The 24172-nt window shown below is 35.6% G+C and overlaps 1 protein-coding gene and 1 pseudogene across 1 annotated transcript in view; one reads left to right on the top strand and one right to left on the bottom strand.

Moving 5' to 3' along the window:
• Window positions 1–24172, top strand: part of Ccdc178 (coiled-coil domain containing 178) — a 349129-nt gene that overhangs the window by 76738 nt on the left and 248219 nt on the right. Inside the window, exons 11-13 of the mRNA XM_076836870.2 lie at window positions 15930–16113; window positions 22371–22433; window positions 23514–23675. Coding sequence (XP_076692985.1) covers window positions 15930–16113; window positions 22371–22433; window positions 23514–23675 — 409 coding nt within the window. The remainder of the gene's footprint in view (window positions 1–15929; window positions 16114–22370; window positions 22434–23513; window positions 23676–24172) is intronic.
• On the bottom strand, window positions 14054–15575 carry LOC143382962 (lamin-B1 pseudogene; annotated as a pseudogene).

Genomic DNA, 24172 nt, shown 5'->3' on the forward strand with positions numbered 1-24172 from the left:
TAAGTATAGTAAGAAATGCAGAAAAGGAATAAGCAGGAGCTTATGAGCCGTGGCTCATATTAGCGGTAGTGACTATGATGACCTGCAGTTTTTAAGAATTCATTTCTTCTGTAAAGATGCCAAGTTTGTTGATTTATTTTTCTCTTAGAAGTAATATAGCTTTATTGAGGTTTTCATATATGACATGAAAAATAATAAAATGTATAACTATTTTTCCATGACTGCATACCCACTGCCCTATAATTGCTTTCGGAGAAGTAGGGCCTATGCATCTTTCCCTCATCCCCATTTTGGGGTCCTGAAGGACTAACCTAGTGCCTGATGCATAGTTAACATGTGTGAAATATAAATAATATTTTCAGTAGAAAATACTCATTTGCAGCACACTATCACATTATACACTATAAGATATGTTAAATATAAAGGTCAAGAATTTTTAGAATATACCACTTCATCTGAGAAATAGCTTCATATATCTCTGATTGTTCTTTGTGAAAAATTCTCCTCTGAATGGTAGTTGTATAACTTTATGACTAATGGACTAATATTATAATTTTATATTGTGACTTACATTGAATGTTTATAATTAAAGAAAATGTAGGACTAATAAGCAAAAGTAGGTATGTACCTGTATGTGTGTGTGTGTTTTGAGCACCTTGTTCGTATCCAACACTATTGTAGGTGTTGGGGACATCATTTAAGTTTACATTCTCCTAGGGGAAAATATGTAATATGTAACTGAACTGATGTGAACCAATCAATTTTTAAAAATTCAGTCCATTTTGATAACTCTGGTGAGGATTATGACTTAGATAATGTGGTAGAGATTAACAGGTCATAGGAAGGTCGGGGGCTCTGGTTTAGCAGGGACATTTAGCATCTTATATCTATTTTTACTTTAAGCAAAATTCTTCTCCAAACGGCCATTGAATAACTCTCTTAAGTATCATCACCTCTCTAAAGAAAGTATTATCTGGAGATCTGAACAATGTGTCAGCCTCGAACAAGTCTAAGGAAAAGAATTCTGAGCGAAAGGAACGGAAAGTGCAGAAGCCCTGAGTTAGATAAAATTTCTAGGGCTCTGAAAACAGAACAGTAGCCAGTGTTGCCTGAGAACTGTGTGTGAGAAGGTAACTCAGGGAGACCAACACTGGCAAGGCAGACAGGGCCCAGGCACTGCAAGCTCATAAGTAAGGGACAATAAAGGCAAATAGATTTAAACCATTTTAACAATCTTATACTTTAGAAAGGTCACTTGGGATGCTTAGTGAAGGACAGATGGTGGTGCATATAGGAAGGATACATTTTTTTTTACTGGTTTAGAAAAATTATAATAATGACGACACAGATTTAAGTTTCTGCAGTATAAATGGCAAGAAATAGTTGCTTTTTGTATATGTTCTGGAAGGAGTGCCAACAGGTCCTTTTGATAGATGGGTTGCAAGATGTGAAAAGAAGAAAAATGGTCAGGCTACTGGCTGAGATAGCAAGGGCTTGAAGGGAATGTGAAGGTGATTTGGAGGGAGAAGATAAAATTTCTTGGGCCGTATTAAATTTCTTCTTTCTATTAGTTTTTCAAATGCTAATGAGAAGTCATAATTAGATACAGTAGTTTATAGCCCAGCAATGATGAGGATATCAAAGAAAAATTTGCAGTCATAAAATTAAACAATGGGACTGGACATGATGTCTATAAAGATAGTGCAGACAGGGAAGTATGAGAATGTACATCCTGCAAGATGGATAGTAAAGAATATGGAAAGTTGTTTTCAAAAACAGAGCATATTAAGACTTACATTCTTTAAATTAAGTGCTGTGCTTACAAGAAAGTAAAAACAAAACAAAACAAAAACACCTCAGGTCCAATACAAAGAAAATAATTGGACAACTGCTACTGCAGGTTAAATTCCCAATTGATATTTGGCTATCCTGAAGATTTAGGTGAGAAATAGTCTTACAGAGCTTGGTAAATCAGGGAAGTCAATTTACTTACTTCTCAGCATAGGTCAAAGGCCATGGATCTTTGGAAGTGAGGGAGCTGGATTAAGTGAGGATGCTTTATTAGATGGACCAGAGGAATTATACCCACAAACAAAGACAGAGAGAGACAAGAAAGTGTGTTTGTCCAAAGCCTAGAAACTAGGTGAGGGAGAAACCAGAATATTCCCTGACTGATCCCTTCATGCTGGTGTGATGTTTTAATTTACATCACCCAAATCACCTAGAAGGATCTATCTAAGAAATCATCATATAAAAAAGCTATCCTGCTCTGTTCAAATATTCTCTAGAGGAATAAACTCTAGACAGAGGCCAAAGAAAATTCTTATAGATAAGGCTTTTAAAATTAAGCTCACAAAAATTATGAAAATCATAGAAAAATGCACCATGAATGAGAGTTACCAGGACTAACCAGCAGTCCATTGACCATCCTCAATAATTTAAAATAACAAAATTATTAAATTTATCCTACCTAAGTAAGTATAAATGGCTAAAGGCAATACAGAGAACTAATAGACAAGTTTCAAATAAGTTCAGACAGCTTTGAAAAACAACCCTCCCCAAAACTTATAAAAAGTAAAGTGGATTCATTGTTACTGAAGAATCTTTTTAATTAAATAGCAGATATACTGGGAAAAAATAATAAGTATATCCATAAACAAAGTAGAATGCAGAATGGAGCACATGGAGTAAAAGAGATAAAGTGTGGAAGAAAAAGTGTTCTGGAAAATAGAACAAAAAAGAAAGGAGAGAATGGGAAAAGCAATATTCAGAAATATAATGGCCGATAGTCTGCAGTTTTTAGAGCACAAATCTTCAGATTTAGGCATCATGGTAAATTCCATACAGGATAAATTAGAAATAAAATTTTACGTATACTGTAGCCTATTTATATTGGAAGAAGAACTTATAGATATGGTATGCTTTTTGTAAAATTTATTCTACAGTGACAATATCTGAAACTAGCTTTCCTTTGTCTTTAAATTCAAGGCATAAATGGTACTTCCTATTCAAGACCAATATCCCCTGTCTTTAGACTCAACCTCTTCTGCCCTGTTTAGGACATAGTTTAATATGTATCACTTTTGTTTTTGACATCTTCATTCATTTTATTCTTACTTACCTATTATTTTGGCTATAGACATCATTAATCCTTTTCTAATCTAAAGTGAAAGATTGACTTTAATCCTGTTTGTGCCTTTAGCAATCATTTGTTATTTTCTTTTTATTCTCATTAAAATGTCCACATGATTAGCAATATTTGCTAGATCGTCAGTAATATTTACTTGACTATTAATCACTTTTTGACTCGCAGCAGTCTGGCTTCTGAAACCTCCATGCTATAAAAATTTATCTTACTTAAGTGCAGAAAAGAATTTCCTTCCTGAGCTCACTGGTAATTTTTTTAGTCCTTTTGTGTTTCTCTTCCAACTCCCTTTCTGCATGAAATTTAAATGTTGGTGCATGTGCCCTCTTTCACCTATTTTTGATATTTTTTGAGGTTCAGGACACATTCTCTTGGTTTTTTACTTCTGAAGTCATTCTTTTTAGGAATCTTAGAGGGGTTCACTTATCTCCTTCCACCTACTCCTTTGAGGATTAGTTTAGAGTTTAATCTCAGATTGTTTTCATCCTTATTCTTCCTCTAGGTCCAGGAATTTCACTTATTATTCTAACATGTTCTCTCTCTGCTTGTACACACACACACACACACACACACACACACACACACAAGCATATTCACTTTTTCATTTTCTATTTTTATTTCTCCCTCTAGTACCGTTTTCTAAATACCTACACATATCTATCATTTTAAATATCCTCTAATACGTCTCCGGACACTGCTATTTACCAAATTATCTATTTGGGGCATCATCCAACATCTTTTTTCCTGGATGTCAGCCAATATCTTAACAACTTCTACTAAGTCTATCTTCTAAATATTTCTCCAATGGGTGTCTTTCTTTCTGTTTCAATTACCAATAAAATGCATAATGGCCATGTGGGGGCATGGGAGGTATGGAGGAACTTTAGACAGGGCAAAGAGGAGGGCGGGAAAGAGAGGGAGCAAAGGGGTAGGAATGATGATGGAATGAGTTAGACATCATTACCCTAAGTATATGTATGAAGACACGAATGGTGTGAAAATGCTTTGTGTACAACCAGTGACTTGAAAAATTGTGCTGTATATGTGTAATATGAAATGAATTGCATCCTGCCATCATATATAACAAATTAGAATAAATAAATAAATAAATAAATAAATAAATAACAACAACTAAAAATGCACCAAGCTGTCCCATCTAACTCATTCCAAGTTTGAGATTTCAGGTTCTACATATGCCATATCACTGGCATAATCTATTTACAAAGGGTCAATCAGTATTTGCTTTCAGCAGCTTTAAAAAAGTTTTGGAGGCTCCCTACCAGCTATGGGATAAAGCCCCAACTCCCAGACTGATTGAGTCTGTTATCACTTGGTTCCATGATCTTTAAGTTGTTCAATATTTATATGCCTATGCACTCAAACTCATGTTGTTTAGAACTTCTATCTTGGTCTTGTTATTCCTCTGCTTGGAATTCTTTTACACATCTCCCTCCTTCCTCCTGCACTCCTCCTCCTCTTCCTCTTCAGGTTGTTTTTGTAAATCTGATTAATTGAACATTCATACCATAGCTCAAATATTAACTATTCCCAGAAGCTTCCCATCTTGGTCACTTATCTTCCCCTCAAACTAAGGCAGTGCGTCTTCCATGATGTGCTTATGACAACAGGGAAATCTGATTTGCTATTGTTATTTGTTTGTTTCTTTTTTTTTCTTCATGAGAGTATAAACTGGGAACCTTTAAGTCATCTTTGAAGCCCTGCAACCTAGCACAGCATTTGCCAAGTAATCAGTATTCAACAAGTATCCATTCAATTGACCCTCAGCTGGGTATGATGGTGCACACCTGTAATCCCAGCAGCTTGAGAGGCTGAGGCAGGAGGATCATGAGTTCAAAGCTGGCCTCAGCAATTTAGGGAGGCCCTAAGCAACTCAGCCAGACCCTGGCTCATAATAAAATACTTTTAAAAAAGGGCTGGGGATGTGGCTCAGTGGTAAAGTGTCCCTGGGTTCAATCCCCGGTACCATAAAAACAAACAAAAAATTTCAATTGACTCTCAATGACTGCATGTGTTCCTCTCCCAGCATTTACCACACTGTGTAAGTGTGATTCCTGTTGGTTTGCTTATTAGTTTCTTCCTTCCTGGACTTAGCTCCTTGCTTGCAGGCATTGTGTGGTGGGAGAGGGGCAGGGAGGGCTCTCCAAGGGTGTTGAATAAATGACATAAAGAGAACTGACTGTAAGAGTTTATTCTTGGTTGTCCTTTTGTGTCAAGTGTATTTGTGCTCCTGTTATCTCTGCTGTGTGTTCTAATGTCATACCCACATATAATGGCTCTTTCTGTTCCAAAGCAATTCCAATGGTTATTTATATTTTTCTATTTTTTTCTTGTGTTCTATCTCCATAAACCAGAGAGCACTACAAGGATCATGTCCTTGCGTTTATTAATTAACAAAAACTATTTATTGACTCATTTGTGCTATTCAAGGTGGATACGTTACCCTGAATTCATTTACATTTAATCTTTATATTACCCTTGATGCTTGGTATTTCATGTCAGTCTTACAGATGATGAAATTGTATATGAAACCTCTTTAAAATTGCATAAGGAGCACCTTGGCTTTGAGTATAGGTCTGACTCAAAATGCATGTTCTTTCCAGCTAACACCACCACTTTTCTTCCTCTGTTAGAGAAGGTTCCTATTTCTGACATGTTACAGAAGATTTTAGACTTTAACTACTTCAAAAAAATGTCAGAAGCTTATGACTTTCCTCAGTTCTCTAAGTTTGGCTCTACCTATTGTTTTTTACAGAAAGCTCTGCTATTCTCTCTCCTTTTTTTTCCTCCCTCACATTTTATTCTACCATTTATCTGTATCACCTTCACCTTAATTCCAGCCTCTATTTTTTGTGTGTGTGAAGTATAAAAATTATTTTTTAAAATTAAAAGCAAATCATTGACTTCATAAGTCTAGTGAATACCTTCGTGAAACCCCCTGGATTGCAACTATCATACACATTCAGATTCCTCCAGAACACCAGCTTACCATTTTATGCCATCCCAAACTGTCATGTTATTTAAATAAGTGACAAATTCCTTTAATATCTGACCCATTGCTCATAAATAGTTCACCTTGAAAATGGCAACATTAGAAGCTAGATGCCACATGTGTTGATAGACTTCGTTCAGTACTCTGTGTACACAAATATTTGTTAGACCATTTAGTGATGATGATGATGATGATGGTGATGATAGAGGATTATTTGCCTTGTAACAACAGCATACAATTTGAATATTTTGACACTCAGAAAACCAGCCAGTATTCATTAGAAATGGCCCTTTTACATTTGGGACACTTGACTTGAGCAAACAATTTCACCTGATTGCTTATTCACATGGCAGACAGACTTCAATAACCAAAGTTGAGGAAAATGAACTTGTTTAAGATGATTTGAAATTGATCAATTTAGATTTAGTTTGCTTGAAGTTAACCGTGTGACATAAATTTCTACATAGTCATTTTCTTATCTTCAAGCTCTGTAAAATATTCAGAATATCTACTTCTGACACTCTACTGTAGTTCAAGCAAGACAATGCTACTGTAACTGCAGTGATCCAAAGATGGGTTTGATAATTGAGGGAAATGAGGAAAAAAGTTATTGAGTACCATAAAGATATATTGGTATATGTTATGAAATGAGTTTGTCAAGAGTTAACAGGATGATGATTTATTTGTAGAGGTTACAATTAGAATATTATTGAAGTTGTTAAATAGCCTGGAATACATAGAATGAATCCACAGGGTACTCTGTTTTCATACCCATTTAGCTATATCTTACCAGCCTATTAATTTGTGTTACTTCACAGAAGTGTAGAATATTTTTTTTCATCATTTCACAGCAAACTTTTGAATAAATAGTCTTAAACTATTTGCTTTTACAGTAGAGTAGAAGAAGAGGAATAGGGGGAGGGAGAAGGGGAGGGAAAGTGTACTAGGGACTGAAGTGAAGCAAATTATATTCCATGCATGCATGATTATGCCAAAATGAACCCAAATATTATGCATAGCTACAATGCACTAATAAAAACATTAAAATTATGAACAAGTGAAAATTGAAAAAAAACCCAAACCTAATTAATTGGAACTTTTAATTAAATTTTTCTGACATAGTTACCTTTTTCTTTATTCGTGTTAGTTTAAAACCAGTGTGTGTGTGTGGGGGGGGGGAAATAAGTGTGCATGCTGAAAAGTCCCCAAATATTTCATACAAATTAAATTAGTGAAAATATAATGTATGATAAAAAATCTCAGATATAAAAACCAAGAATATTGAAATAACACATTAAAAACCATGGACACATCATTCAAAATTAATTACATACCCATATGTTAGACTATTTTAGAACTTCTTTTAAGTAGTTAAATTATAAATAAGTCACCCCTCCCATTATTTGTCAAGAGTTAACAGGATGATGATTTATTTGTAGAGGTTGCAATTAGAATATTATTGAAGTTGTTAAATAGCCTTGAATACATAGAGAGAATACACAGGAAGCTGTATTTTCATACCCATTTAGCTATATCTTACCAGCCTATTAATTTTCTACCTCTGCAGAAGTAATGAAACGGTGAGTTTGGCATGTAGATAGTTCATGAAGAACTTGGACTCTCATATTCCCAACAGTATTTTCTCTTGTCCTACAGCAAATACCCTCTCTTATTGGTTTTACTTTAGATCTCATCATTGCCAATAACAGAGTCACTTGCTGATCTCAATTTAAGAATCCACTCTCTTTATAATGTTCTTACCCTTACCCGGGAAATTATTTGACACTTTAAGACAACCAGTGTGTAATTCTTAATACACTTGTCTATCTCATCTTTGGTTGTTCTTTCCTTTCTTACAGAATTTAGTTATGTTTTCTTAGCATAAGCACATATTTAAATCAAATTCAACACACTTTTTCTATGATTTAAAAAGGCCTATTTTTCCACATCAATGTTTACAGCAGCACAATTCATGATAGCTAAACTGTGGAACCAACCTAGATGCCCTTCAGTAGACGAATGGCTAAAGAAACTGTGGTATATATACACAATGGAATATTACTCAGCATTAAAAGACAATAAAATCATGGTATTTGCAAGTAAATGGATGGAGTTGGAGAATATAATGCTAAGTGAAGTGAGCCAATCAAAAAAAAACCAAAAAACCCAAATGCCTAAAGTTTTCTCTGATTTAAGGATGCTGATTCTTATTGTAGTTGGGGGTGCGACATGGAAGGATTAGATGAACTCTAGATAGGGCAAAGTGGAGGGAGAGGAAGGGAGGGGGCGTGAGGGTAGGAAAGACGGTGGAGTGAGATGGACATCATTACCCTAAGTACATACATGAAGACACGAATGGTGTGACTCTACTTTGTGTACAACAAGAGATATGAAAAATTGTGTTCTATATGTGTAATATGAATTGTAAAGCATTCTGCTGTCATATATAACAAATTAAAAAAAGAAAAAGGCCTATTTTTGATCTAAACAACAGCTTTACTTCATTGAATTATTTCTAGCAGTTGAATGTGACTGAAGTAAAATAACTGTGCTAATTATTCTCACAGGGATGGATGTTGGCTTGATTGGCCCTAAAGGTATAGCATATGGTGGCCAATTTATGGAAAAGAATACAGTATCATTAAAAGAAATTGCAGGCAGTCACTACAATGCCAGTTGACAGAGGTTCTGTTATAGTAAAAGAGAATTGTCTTAATTTTTTTTCACAAAATTTTAAAAATATCTAAAAATACATAAGCATATAAAAACACAATCAAAGAACTTTGCAAGGAGCTGGGATCATTTAGAACATGTCATGTTTAAGTTTCACTAGCATTACCATAAATTTACTTATAAGTAGAATTTAAAGTCTATGAACAAAAATCACAATTGATAGCCCTGCCAAGAAATTTCTAAATATTCAGCTTTTCTGATGACTGTTTTGTGCCTTCTCCCTCTCTTCAATTATTAAACCCACATCACCCTCATTTTGGCTAATAATCTCCCATATAATTTATAGAGTATAGATGGAATCAAATGAGACTTACTTCTCCCACCAGCCAACTCACACACAATATAATCATCTTATCTTTGACATGAGTCATTATTTCTCTTTACTTTGATAATATTAAACATTACATAATATTGCTTACATTATGAAAAAAAGTAAACATAAATAAGCCTTAGTCATGCATCCCACCTCTGTTCTTCTGTTCTTTATAGCAAATCACATAAAACTCCTGTTTCCTTGAACAGTAGTTCATTCTCTATTCAAACTATTCCAACTAGGCTTTTATCAAGCTATCATATTCTAGATCCATCATTTTTTTTCATTAATTTGAAGATATTTTTATTGTTTGATTTGGTGAGATATCTGATGCATTTTGGATATAATTTCTTCATAATAAACTGTCCTTTCTCTTTGGAAGCTAGAATGTTCTTCTCCTGTTTCAGAGTTCTGAAATTTCATAATTGTGTGTGTATGTGTGTGTGTGTGTGTGTGTGTGTAATTTATCCAGTTTAGCATTAAGTAGAGCCTTTCAATTTGAGGATCCATGTTAGTTTTTAGATCTAACAATTTTTTAGCTGTCATTTTGCTACAAACACCACCTATGTATGCTAATGCCTGTTCTATGATGTTCTGATAGAGGGCAACCTATCAGTTGCTTCTTATATTGTCAAATGGTGTTTATAATTGTGCATTTTTGTTTACATATGTTGAGAACATGTAGTCAGAGCCATAGAAACAGTATTTCTTTTTTGTTTGGATTGTTTCTTTTATTATTATCTGTTTTCATGTTCTTATTAATGGTTCTCATATTAATATATTAATGTTGCTTCCCCAATGATTATTTTAAAATTTCCTGAGTGGTTTAGTTTTAGGCTTTTATCTTTCAGACAACACTAAAATTTGTTAAAAGACATTTACTAAAATAGTGACACCATTTAATTAAAAAGCATGTTTATTCTAAACATTTCTCATAAAATCTGGAGTTATTTAGCTCCAACATAGTATTCTGGGCCTTGCACACATTTTAACAAAAATTAATTGTATATTGAACACCTTTACAATTGTCCCATCTTTTTACAATTACCTAATGCTTTAGCTGTGTTTGTATATCATAGTTAATTTTTCAAAATCAATGCTTATGTCTATCTGCTGATATTTCTTCTTCGTTTTTGTATGTATACCTTCTTTATTTACCCTTTTAGTTCCCTTTACATTTATCTGAAGTAATTATGTGATGGTTTTTACATGAGAGCCTTGTGGTAAATTTTCTTGACCTGTGTCTATTTTACTCATCAATCTTGAATAATAATTTGGCCCTGTATGGAATTCTAGTTTGACATCTGTTTTTGCTTAGCTTCAAAGAGTCATTTTCTTCTGGTGTTCATTGCGTCACTTGGCATCTCTTTTCTCTATGGGACTCTCCCCCTATTTTCTCTTTATCTTTAACATACAGTTGTTTTGTCACCATATCTTTAGCTATAAAGTTTTGTTTATGTGATGTTCAGGATTCACAACATATTTTGTTGTCTGGCCTGTGGACTTTTTTTTTTTTTTTTTTAGAGTCTAGAAATGAATTTCCCTGCCCTTTCCACAACAGATCTCCTTATCATTGTTTTTCTTCTACAGATCAAAGGGGGATGCCTCTTAACAGACAAGCATACACACTCTACCTTCCACTCCACACATGTGCTGTGTTCCACAAAGCACAGAAATATGTAAATGTGCATACCCACATATTCTCATACATACATAGACATGCATACTGATACTCAAATGTACATACAATAGATACAAAAAACACACACAGATGCTCATCAACTTAAAATGGGGTTACATCCTGATATATCCATCATAAGTTCAAAATATCTCAAGTTGGAATGCATTTAATACACCAAACCTACCAAACAGCATAGGTTGGAAATAGTAGGTTATAGAGTATAACTACTGAAGTATAATATAAGCCTACTCTATGAGTTGTTTACCCTTGTGATGATGTGGCTGACTTGGAGTTGTGGCTTATTGCTACTGCCCCGCATTGCAAGAGAGTATTGTACCACATACCAGGAAAAGATCAAAACTCAAAATCTGAAATACAGTTTCTATTGAACGCATATAGCTTTTGCACCATCTTAAAATCAAGAAATCATAAGTAGAACCATCTTTAATTCAGAACAAACATAACCACACATACACTCATTTTTATACCTGTACTATATGTGGACACAGATGACATACATATATTATGTGTGCTCACACAAACACACACACACAACACACACATACATTTTGTGGTAACTTTCTGGATGAATATCTTAGTACTTTACTCCCACATTTTCATCTAAAGCATTCTTTGACCCTTTTAGTCTGAAATTCATCTGGTCTATTTCAAAACTCTTTTTTTTATCATTTCTTCCCTTGTTATAATTTGTTTTCTTCCACATCAGCTTGTTTTTGTTTCATTTCTGATGTTTGTCACCATTTCTTTTCCTTTTATAGTGTAAGTATTCCTTTATTTAGATTTTAGAACATTTTAAATATTAATTTTAAGATATGTCAGTGTATCATAAAATGAATAGCACCCAGAGGGGGTTGGATTCATATATTTCTTAATGTGTCTTTTGTCTTTTTCTTAAATAAATAGGTCTATCTCCCTCCCTCTTACACACACACACACACACACACACACACACACACACACACACCCATGCTCATCTATTTCCGATTGAAGGTTTGAACTTGTTTCTACTTGACCCGGCTTGATCCCAACTCTCCCCTCTTTAAAGCATGTCATTTATGTTGCTCTTTTCTGATTCACAGTGATGGCTCTAAGATAATATCAGAGATAATATTAATGTAGGTGCTGACATAGTAGGCAGCTTGGTTGAGTTCTTGACCTCAGGATCTAGTCATCTCAGGGCCCTAGGTCCTAGTTCTAGAAGCCTACAGTCCCGGTTACTGAGTTGGTCTTTTCACAAGCAACCACAGCTCATGCAAAACCTGCTATGAATCAGTGCACCTTATCCAGGTCACTCATCTGGTGGGATAATTCAGTTAGTTTTCTGCTGCTTTTCTTCAAATCCTGCTTTGATCCACCCCCCACTCCATTGTTATTCTACAGGGATGATTTCCCCATTTGTAAGCCAAGATGTCTTTGGCAAGCTGTGAATGCATGCTCTTTTCCCCTACATCATCCTTACTTTCTGTCCAGGAATAAGCAAGAAGAGGAATCAGTGCAGCCCCTCATCACTTGTATTTACTCCTTGTTTTTCCCCACAGCTGAGTTGGCCACATTAATCCAGTCTTCTCTGTGTTCTGTTAAACAAGTCCTAATCACTCACTTTCTCCCTGATGGTACTCTCTAGAGTAGAGTGCTGCTTGAACAAAGTGTGGTCTGCGACCAAGCATCATCAACATCACCTGGATCATATTTGCAGATCTATTCTACAACTTCTGAATCATATCCTGAAAACAGAGCCTAGGATTCTGACGTAATAAGCTCCCCCTGTGACCCTTAACATCTATTCAATTTGAGAAACACTGTCTAGTCAATGTGGGTAGCCTACTTTGGGGTTGCATATTAGAGTCACCTGGGGTGCTTAAAAGTGGTGATTCTAGAGCTTTACCCCAGACCAATTATATCAGAACATCTGGAAGCACAATATCTTTAAATGCATTGCACAGGGAGGGTTGAGAACCCGTGCTCTAGTCAAGTGTTTCTCAACTGGATGATGTTGTGCCCTCACCAGGAGACATTTAGCAATGTCTGAAAACATTTTTGTTTGTCATAACTGAGATGGTACTGCAGACATCTAGTGGGGAGATGCTGCAAAACATCTTGCAGCGACTGGCATATTTTCCTATAACAAAGAATCATCTGACTCCAATGTGATAGTACTGAGGCTGGGAAACTCTGCTCTAGTTCATGTTTTGGTTTGGCTATTCCATTTAAAATGTGCTCTAGTAAAAAAATCTTCAGGGAAGGCAAAAGGGGAGATGCAAGGGAGGAACACAGAGGGAATTTTACTTTCAGGTTATGACTCAGAAGATGTGGTGGAGATCTGACAATCAGGCTCCTTGGGTGATGCTTCTGACAGCTAAGCATTGGGACCTCCCAATTCTTTCTTTAATAGTAAAACAGCTTTTTTAATTTGTTAATATCACATAAGAGGTTGAAACGTGTTACACTCTTTTTAAAAACACAAGTAATGTATTTTAACAGAGAAGCCCCATTTTCCTCAAGAATCTAAGAGAAGAAACCATAAAATAATGTTTTGTGGAATCCTTCATCCAGAGTGTTAACATAAGGATTAAGTTAATATTGCCTTCTTGAAAATTTTCTTTTCCTTAAAAAAAAAAATTTTTTTGAACCTTGATTGCTTATTACAGTACAAAAAGTTCAGTGCAAAAGTTCCGTATATTGAAAAACGGTTACTTCAGTATATTGAAAAATGGTTACCCTTCCCTCACAGCATTGTTACTTATAGCAGAAAGTAATCAAGAGCAGATTGCTAATCTAGATGGAATAATCTTTAAATTACACCCAGACACACAGTGGTTTTATTTTCTCTCCCATTCCCTTCTCATAGGAACTTAAAGAAAACACATATTATACATGTTAAAAAAGAAAAAAAAAGCCAAAATTTTCGAGGGAGCCTTTCTACACGATACACAGTACAGTGTCAATAAATTCGTATCTTGCAACAAAGTATTATGGGTATGATTTCTTTTACAAAACTTCAGTGTTAAAAAGTTCATCAGATTTCCAGCTTAAAAATTCACAATACAGGAAATATAAAAATATTCTGTGCTTCTAAGAAGACTCTGCACTGTATATAGGTAAGGATCACCATACATGTTTATCTTGAGGAAGACAGTCAACTGGAGAAGTTTACATAATTGCCCAGCTTCTACTGAGTGCTCCTGAACCTCTCGGCTGATGGGAAAGTTCTTTCTCAACAGTCCCCCTGGTTGGTTCTTCCTTCTCTTCCTCCTCCTTTTCAGGTGTGGGTTGTTTCAAAAACTTTGCTCAACCTCTTCTTCCTGAGAATTTTTCAATATGACCTTCAAGTCTTCACCAGTGCCCTAAGAATTCTGGTTCTTCCAAATGAGGTCGGTGGGAGGGCTGGCTGTGACACCAGCATTTGCAGCCCAAATTGCCACAGTCTGGGCTGCCTTCAGCACATATCTGGAGGCATATTTGTAAGTGACTGATGTGTCTCTAATTTTCCTGATCATCTCCCAGCCTCCCCTTGGTGGATCCTGTTCAGAAGCATTCATCACCTGAATACATTTCCCATCAACATCTATCTCTTCAACACACACATTCCCAGTGGCTGAGGTGGAATGGGTGATGCTAACACCTCTGCAGACCTCTGATTCCTCCACATCAACTCTCTCCCTCTTTCCTCTAGCTGTGCCCCCACACTGTGACTTGAGGAGGCTGGGGACACTCTCACACGGGAAGAAGAGCATGTGGAGAGTTTCAACCACTCTTTCTCTCCTTCTAAGAGTTTCCTACAAGTGATGATTTTCATGTCCAGGTCTAGCTTAACAGGAAGAAGTTATTCATAATCATTCAGCTTTTGCTGCATCTGATCCCTTATTTCTGCCTCCCCCACCACCCCCGCCAGATAACTTGTGAGAGGAGTTGTCTCTCTTCTTTAGCAAACCAGTCCTCCAACTCTTAAATCATTTCCAAACATGCTCTAGACACTTTATTGTAGATTAGAAAGTCGAGATGAAAGGCTCTCCATTCTCACATGATCTTCCTTCCGTTCTTCCTTGGCACTGTTGACAGTGGAAGTATTAGTCTCTGAGGACAGTCGGAGGTTCTCAGGTTTGGCATGGAAATCTGTTCAACCTCTTCCTTGTACAGCCTCACTTACACATATTGCTTTTTTGTCTCATAAAGGGCTTGAGCCAGCTTGTATTAATACTGGATCTGATGCCCAGAATCACCTCTATCAAGCACGTTTCATGCTTTCTTCTTGTCTCATTAATCTCCTCTTTGTTCATGTTTTTACAAAACTCCAAGTCCTCCTCTGTAAGCTCTGACCAGGATTCTCCAAATCCACTTTAAGTGAAGTTTCATCTGCTTGTCTTTTGGCAGCCTCTGAGAGGCTTCCACCGGGAAATCTGATCCTTCAAATCCTCTAAATCTCCCTCTAAACTTTTTAAATCACCAAGTGCAGTGGCCAGAGCCGTGTCTGTAGACCTCAGTGCTGCTTCATATTCTCGAAGCTTGCTCTGGGCTCCATTAAGATCAGATTCTTTCTTAGCATAAATTCTATCACTGGTAGTAAACTTTTCCTAGTTATGAACAGCATATTAGATAAGAACAACTTACAGGTGGAAAATTTTATTTGGGGCTCAAGATTTCAGAGGTTCAATCCACAGCCCACCAACTCCATCGCTCTGTTTCAGAGAATGAGGAAGAGCAACATAGCAGATGGAGGTGGTGAAGGAAAGCTTCTCCCCAATTCTTCCTTGTTGAAGTTCTGAGATTGGACACAGCCTGAGAATTAGGGCTAACCAACAGGAGATACAGAAAAAGAAACAGAATCTTAGGACACATTTTCTGTATTCAAATTTTAGTTAATTGGTTATTTTGTACTTTAGGAAACATAAAATATAATGTTTTCCCTTTTTATTATTAATTAATATATTTGCCTAGTATCTATTCTCTTAGAATAACCATATTATTTTGCCCCAATATACATATAATTACAATCATTATATTAATCACTTGGTTTTATTTTTTACAGCAAAAGGAGAAAAAATGAGTATGAAATGGAGATTCAATATTTGCTGAAAATGAAGGCAAAGAATGAAGAGTTTCTCAAATATCTCTACAAGGAGGCATATCACATCGGTTCTCATTTCCATCTAGCCAAATATAGAGTAGAAGATTTAGAAGACAAAATAGCAGAAGCGAGAAGAAAATTCAAGGTTGTATATCTATATATACAAAAGTCACTAACCTGAAATTTATAAAGTTATTCTTGAGAATTAGATTTAATTTATGGGTTAGTAGGTTTTTTAAAAAAATCATTTCTGATAAATAAGAAGAAAATTACATCTTGGCAGAAACCCAGCTTACATAGAAGATCATGAGAGTCTCAGTGTAGCCAGTCAATATTTGCTATTAATTATAAACTACTTGGAGCACCAGGAGTGTGGTGCTTGGTTCAACTTCATCCTGTATGTCTAACACATAATAATTCCATCTATGGTATGAGCAGGATATTCTGAGATGTGCCCTTGCACCTTGTATAACATAAGAATAGAGAGTACCTACATCAGGCTTCCGAGTTACTGATTCCAGAGCACCAGGCAATTTGTAGAACACAGTGCTGTAAAAAGAACTGCCCACATGCTTCAAATCCACTCCTCACTGAGCAGAATGAATAGTCACCCCCCTGCCATCTGTTGCCAAGTCAGCCCCACTTTTCTGCAGCTGAGGGACCACTTCAGGATAAAAAAAAAAACAAAACACAAAACAACAACAACAACAAAAACTTTAACAATTCACACAGTTTACTTTTGAGTTTGTCTTCTGACAAATGTGATAAATGTGTAGATTCTAAATAGCCCATTGAAAGTAATAGTAGCTATTTGTTGAGGGCCTAGTAAGAGTGATGCCTTGGGTAAATTACTTTCTCCATGTTGTCTTTTCGTGGAAAAGAACATGTTGTTATTCCAGTTTCTCATATGTGAAAACTAATATTTGATAATGATCAATATCTATTGATATACTAATTCATATGTGTTGAAGTGTCCAATTCAGTGTAGACCAAACTTTTCTGGGAAGTGACTAATTAATATATATGAGTAATTTTAAAAATATTCATGATTTGTAACTGTAACATTACTCAAAAATAAAAATCAAAAAAATATCCAGATAGCAAAGATAAACAAAGTCAACAAAAATACATGCTTAAAGATATTTATAACTGGTTATGTTGCCAATAGCACGGTCCTTGTCCCCAAACCCAATCCAATAATGGGGGACACAATTTTGAGAAAAAGGAAAAAAGAAGGTTTATTGCTTTGCTAGCAAAGGAGAAACACAGGGGACTCCTGTTCCAAAGGCTGTCATTCTGCCCATCATGGGGAACGTTTTTTTTTTTTTTTTTTTTTAAAGGTGATTTAGAGAAAATGAGATTAGGGAGAAGAGATCAGTAAGAAGAAGATCAGGGAGGAGACCATTAGGGAAAAGAATAGCAGAGAAGCTCAGGGAAGAGGTTAGGAAAAAGAAGATCAGCGGGGAGAAGATCAGGAAGGAGAAAGAGAAAAGAAGATCAGGGAGAAGAAGGTTGGTAAAAGAAAGAAGATATGTAAGTTTCAGAGTCACAAGGGATATAGTCAAAGCATCAAGTGAACCCCTGTTAACAATTATATAATAGCAGACTATAATAATAATGTAGGTTACATAATAATATAATAACAGAAAATAAAGTCCATGAGGGAAACAACATAGCCTATCTTGTGCACACTGCTGCATTCCCAGGGCTTAGAACAAAGCAGATAACAGAGCTTTATGGAAATTATGAATATGTTGTTGAAATGTGGGCTAGGAAAGTTTAAATAGGAAAATAGTAGAAGAGTGGTTAAATATATAAGGATAAATTATAGATGAATTCAAAGTGGGATTTCTAAAAATTAATGGGACTTCTGCTTTATTTTAGTGGCTGTAGAAAGATCTTAGCTTGAGTCTCCCAAAGATAACAACTTCAAACTCAGAATCTAAAAAAGAAGTGACACCCAAAGGTCACAATGAATAAATAGGGTTTGGGGATTCACACTACTTTAATTGATGTAACTCTTTGTAATTTAAAAACATTTCTACAAAAGCTCCATGAGTAAATTAAAAAAAAGAAAGAGATACATTTTTATATCTGAGAGAAGCTTGGCCACCAAAACGTATACCAACAACACACACTCAGAGCCAGAGCTCCCGTGTCCCAGGAATTCAGTGCAGTCCACAGTTGTTCACAAAAAATCTCACGAATTTTCTTTTTAAGATTTCAATTTTCTTTTATGATTTCTTTTAAATTTTCTTGTAAGATTTTAAGATTTCTCATTCTTGATTTCAACCTTCCTTCCATGAGTATCCCAGCATTTTTCTTGGGTTTTCTCTGTCTCTGGAAATAAACGGATGCTATCTCCTTGATTCCAGCTGAGCTCTGTTTATAATTGGTGTTGATTCCCTTTTTTCTTTTCGAATGTGTTTCCAGATAAACAAGCGCTGCTGTGCCATCTATTCTTTATTCAGTGTCTTTCCCTAATACAGGGAGTCCCTTCCAGTAGAATGGCTCTCTGCTGCCACCTTCTGGTTTCTCTCTGCTAAAGGCCAGGCAGCAACCAGGTCAAAGGTGAGGTTTCAGCTTGAGCACAAATATGTGGACGTATGCAAATTTCTCTAATCTGATGGATTGTTATTACAATGACACCAGGCCTACCATTTATCTGTTACAACATTTTTGACTTCTTGACTAGTAGAATTTCTTACATTAAAAAAAAAAAAATTGTCTCTTTCATTTCATTGGCATTTTTTTAGGAGTCGAGGCCAGTCACTTGGAGGAATTTCAATACAGATTCATCTTTTTGTTTGCTCATGATCTGATTCGGGTCAAGCACTTTGGTTATCCAAATTAGAAATAGTAATCAATAAATGGATATTTTAAGAATCTGAAACTTTTTTCCCCACCAATTACTCTCCCAGTAGACTTGGCATCTGTGAAGTATGCATAGTTGAACCCGTTATTTGGAACAGTTGTGACATGGCAACTTTTCTGGGCTCTCATTCCCTTTACAATGAATTGACAGTTTGAAGAACTCAGAGGCAGGGCACAAGTTGGGTCACAGGCCACATTGCTGGAGAAGGCAGCCTTCCTTCAGATCCAATTTAGGCTCCTACTCTAAGAATACATGTTGCTGCAATCCTAAGTCAGGGTCAGCCTCGCTGACCCTCTTACAATCACTCCCACTTCCCCAAGTGTCAAGAAAAACATCTCAGAGACCTCACTTTGCCACCCATTCTCAAGATGCTACTTACAAATGAAACTGTGGATTATGATGAGCAGGCCCTGAGTTTCTCATACTATAAGACAAGACAAAACAAAAACAGAAGACAAACCCAACAACAACATACTGTTGAGTTTGAAAGAACCTGAAATTTTTAATTTAATTTCTCAATCTGGAGATCCAATGCAGGCAGTTTGTTAACCATGAACCTATCTTTCAATAAATTATCCATTCAACAAATATGTGCCACAGCACTGGATGCTGAGGAAAGGGAGGAGGGAACTTACTCTGAAGTGTTATGGAGAGTGTACAAGCTACAACATCAAGGTCCTTGGTGCTGATAGTCAATGTGACAGACAAACTCTATGACCTTAGTGACCTCAAATTTCTCATCTTTAAATTTTTTTTTTTATTATCTACACATGACATTACAATGTCAAATTTCTCATCTTTGAAACCAAATTATAGTAGGTGCTACAGTTAGGATCTTGAATGTCCCCAAAAGGCCCAAGTGTTGAAGACTTTGTCCACAGCATGGAGCTATTTGGAGATGGTAGAAGCTTTAGTAGGTGGGGTCTAGTAGGAGCTCTTTGGGTCACTGTGGGTATGCCTCCAAAGAGGATTGTGGGACCTCAGTCTCTTCTTCTTTCTCTTGTGTTTCCCAGCCACGAGATGAGTGTTTTGTTTTACCATATGATCTCACCTTGATGTACTGCCTCACTATAGGTCTAAAAGCAAGGGATCAACTGATTATTGACTGGAACCTCTGCAAACATAAGCCAAAATGAACTCTTTTCTCTTTATAAGTTGATTATCTCAGACATTTAGGTATATGTTATAACAAGGGGAAAGGTAACACTGTAGCTATGTCACTAAATGAATATGATGAACAATTTACAGATGCACTAACATGCGCACATGCACACATACAAGTAGCCCTATTTTTGCACAGCATCATGTTAATTGAAATGTTTGCCCATCTGAACCTGTCCTCATTTTGTATGAACCCAGTGCGCACAAGTTGCCATTGCCCTACGCAGCAAGAGGTGCCTTTATATACAAAAAACTCTGGTAAAGGGCCTGGGATACAGCAACCTCTCAAAAGTGGCACCCCTAATATTAAATCAGAAATGCTTTTTATGGCTATTGTAGCTCTGGGGCACTTAATCACTGAGCCACATCCCCAGCATCCCACCCCCTGTTTTCATATTTTTTAATTTAGAGACCAGATCTTACCAAGTTGCTTAGGGCCTTGCTAATCTGCTGAGACTGGAGTTGAACTTGCAATTCTCCTGCCTCAGCTTCCTGGCCTCTGGGATTACAGGTCTGTGCCACTGTGTCAATTGGTTTCTGACAAAGGTCAAATGTGAAATTGTATTTTGGAATGGAATATATTTTTCTCCAGATTATTGAAACATTTTAAAATTGTATTCCCTTTGTATTAAGTATTTAATAAATAGGTAAACTCTGTCTCTTATTATATTAGAAGGGACTTGTAATTTCTTTTTTAAAATTTTTAAATTTTTTTAATTGATTTTAATTTTTAAAAATCACTATAGCAGAATGCATTATAATTCTTATTACACATATAGAGCAAAATTTTTCACATCTTTGTATATAAACTATGTTCATGCCAATTCATGTCTTTATACATGTACTTTTTTTTCATTACAATTCTTATTACACATTTATACCACAATTTTTCATATCTCTGTTTGTATATAAAGTATGTTGACACCCAATTCGTGTCTTCATACATGTACTTTGGATAATGTTGTCCATCACTTTCTACCTTCATTGCTAATCCCCTGTCCCCTTCCTTTCCCTCCCACCCCTCTTCCCTATCTAGAATTCATCTATTCCTCCCATGATCCCCCTCCCTACCCCACTATGAATCAGCCTCCTTTTATCAAAGAAAACATTTGACATTTGTTTTTTTGTGATTGGCTAACTTCACTTAGCATTATCTTCTCTAATGCCATCCATTTACCTGTAAATGCCATGATTTTATTCTCTTTTATGTGGGGAAAAAGGTACACTCATACATTGCTGGTGGGACTGCAAATTGGTGCAGCCAATATGGAAAGCAGTATGGAGATTCCTTGGAAATCTGGGAATGGAACCACCATTTGACCCAGCTATCCCTCTCCTTGGACTATACCCAAAGGACTTAAAAACAGCATACTACAGGGACACAGCCATATCAATGTTTATAGCAGCACAATTCACAATAGCTAAACTGTGGAGCCAACCTAGATGTCCTTCAGTAGATGAATGGCATATATACACAATGGGATTTTACTGTAATTTCTTTTAAATTATCAAAATACATTATTATATTTGTTTTGGTTGTAGATATGTTCTTAGGTAAAATGTATTGAAGTTATTGATTTACTTATCACCTTGATGTTTCTTCTTTGGAATTATTGTTTTATTTAGGAAAGCATAATCTTAATGGGTGGATGTAAAAAGAGGAGGAAGAATTGGAAGAAAAGCCCTACATGCTTGTTTCCTTATATTTTCCATAGGATGTAATAACTTCAGTAATGAATCGGAAATTAGAGACATAGTTAAACCTCTCTTTTCCACTTTGCAAGGCTATATCTTTTTTGAATCTGTAGGATAGCCTAAGTTTAGGGCAACTTCTCTCTAAAATAAGGCATTCCAAGATATAAGCCTATAGTAGAAGGAACTTTATGAACTACTTCCCACTTGGGGTTTGTGTGATAATTTAAAGCAAGAGTATAATAATTTAAGAAAGTTTGGAGAATCTGATCATATTTTGCAACCTTCACAGTTGAATTATATTCATTTTGTTTTCAAAGTCGAAGGTGCTCATTCTGAAAAGTAACATTTAAAAGCAATTTAATAGTGTTTTTAAAGGAATTTATGATGGTCTAGATTTTACTTTGGTTATTCTGAGATTCATTTTTAACCTCAGAACTCTTAAGGTATAAACTAAATGAAATTCTGTATTCTGCTTCCTGGTGTTCTCACACTTAATTCCTTTGCCTCAAATAACATCAAGGTTTTCAAATATTTTGCAATACACAAATGATAGTGAACATTTACTCTCTATGAACAACATAAATGTATCATATATTTGCAATTATCCTTAAGAATATGTTTTAATAGTCTGTGAGTAAAACTCCCATTTTAAAAAATTTCATGACATTTAGGCTAGAGAAGATTTCTTGAAAAGACGTATCCGAAATCAAATGACTACGGGGATGATAATTCAGGTAATACTCATTTGGTTTCGATATTTCATTCTTTTTTTAATTTGCATTTTACTTAGCATTTTAAATTTGCCTGTAATGAGGCATCTTGTCACTGCTTGGTTTGCAAGCTAGCAGTTTTCTCTCCTTAGCTGATGACAGTTGCCCTCTGTGTACAACTAGCAGTGTCTGATCATGCATAAAGAAACTGACCTCCCATACACATATCTCATTTTGTGGCTTAATGGGAATTTCTGCCAGTCTAGTAAAAGGGCAGTGAGATCTTATTCCTCAGTGTCTAACTCTTTAGTTTGCTTTATGATGATATTATGTTTTCTTTACTTTTAGTGTCTCTCACATGAATTTCTTGATTTAACCCTCAAAGAAAAAGTACACTATGATATTTACATGTAAAGATTTTGAAAGAAAAGCATGATAACTAGTAAAACGAACTTTAATTTTTTTTTTTTTCATCTTTATCTAACACCTGAATATCCTTTGGAACTCAGGTCAGGTTTTTTGCTGCTAAAATGCTTCTGCCTCAGAAGTACGTACATATGCGAAACCATGGTTATCATTATAAGAAAAATAAAACCAAGAGACAAAGCAGTTTAGAATAGTGTTATGTGAATTATTTTTACCTTTGGTCCTCTTTGAAGCAAAGACACATTTTGTGATTCCTTCTGTTATTTTATACATATTTGATCAATAATCTTTTTTTTTTTTTAGTGTTTTCAGACTTTTTGCCCTTGACTTCTTAACTTCCTAATTATTGATTGATTTTCTGTGGTCTTAGAAGGTGTGAGTTGCCTAGTTCCTATATGTGTTGTCGGGGTATTCTCTAACATATTGTTCCCTCACCCTCATTTAAGTGTTTGATTTTATTGTCTGTAAAATCTTTTCGCTCATTTTTTCTAACAATAGCTGTGCTCTCTTTAAATATACTATACTTGTGCCTATTGCTTTTTATGGTGTAGTCTATTATTTGATTTTCACATAACAAAAAGATGACTACCTGGCTGTGGAAATAAGTGGGTAATTTATTAATTACTGTGCATACATGGAAAACTAATAACAATAAATTATTTACAATTTTGCTGGCAGAACAAAATTTATTCCATTCAAGAAAATCAGTTAATTGAGAAAAAAGAACTTTTGAAAGAGAGAGCAGTATATGCTCTAGCACTGCAAGAAATGCTGGAACCTCTGCTCATACTAGATAATGATTCTGTACAACTGAAATTGCTCCATGAAGAACAGAGTCAGGTAAGCATTTATCATTAATCCAGAAACCAATTTGCAGGACTCTTTAAGCCCCTAAATTTGGTATGTGAGTTCACATTGTTATTTGGGAAATTATGACTTCACCTAGGAACATCTTGGACACACTAAGTAACTCTTTCAGCAATGCACCACAGATGTACAGTGGAACTGTCTACCAAGACCTATTACTTAGAACCCCATACTCTGTCTTACTGTGTATGTAGGAAGAACAGTTTTCAAATGGGTGAGCAGTGCCTTATCTGGTGCAACTGCCACTGTGGAAAACTTAATTCAGAATGTTCACAGCTTCTTGATGGAACGCTAAAGTTATATTTACTTGAAAATAAAATATAAGGTGTCTTGACATTCTCAGGGTAAATTTTTGATGCATATACAAGTGGAGACAGTTAGGGTGAAAAATAAAGCAAACATTGATAAAATATTTTCAAAACCACAAGTTTATGGCAATAACTAATATTACCAGCCCTTCCCAAAGAAAA

The sequence above is a fragment of the Callospermophilus lateralis genome, chromosome 17 (assembly GCF_048772815.1).
Source record: "Callospermophilus lateralis isolate mCalLat2 chromosome 17, mCalLat2.hap1, whole genome shotgun sequence".
In the NCBI taxonomy this organism is placed as follows: Eukaryota; Metazoa; Chordata; class Mammalia; order Rodentia; family Sciuridae; genus Callospermophilus; species Callospermophilus lateralis.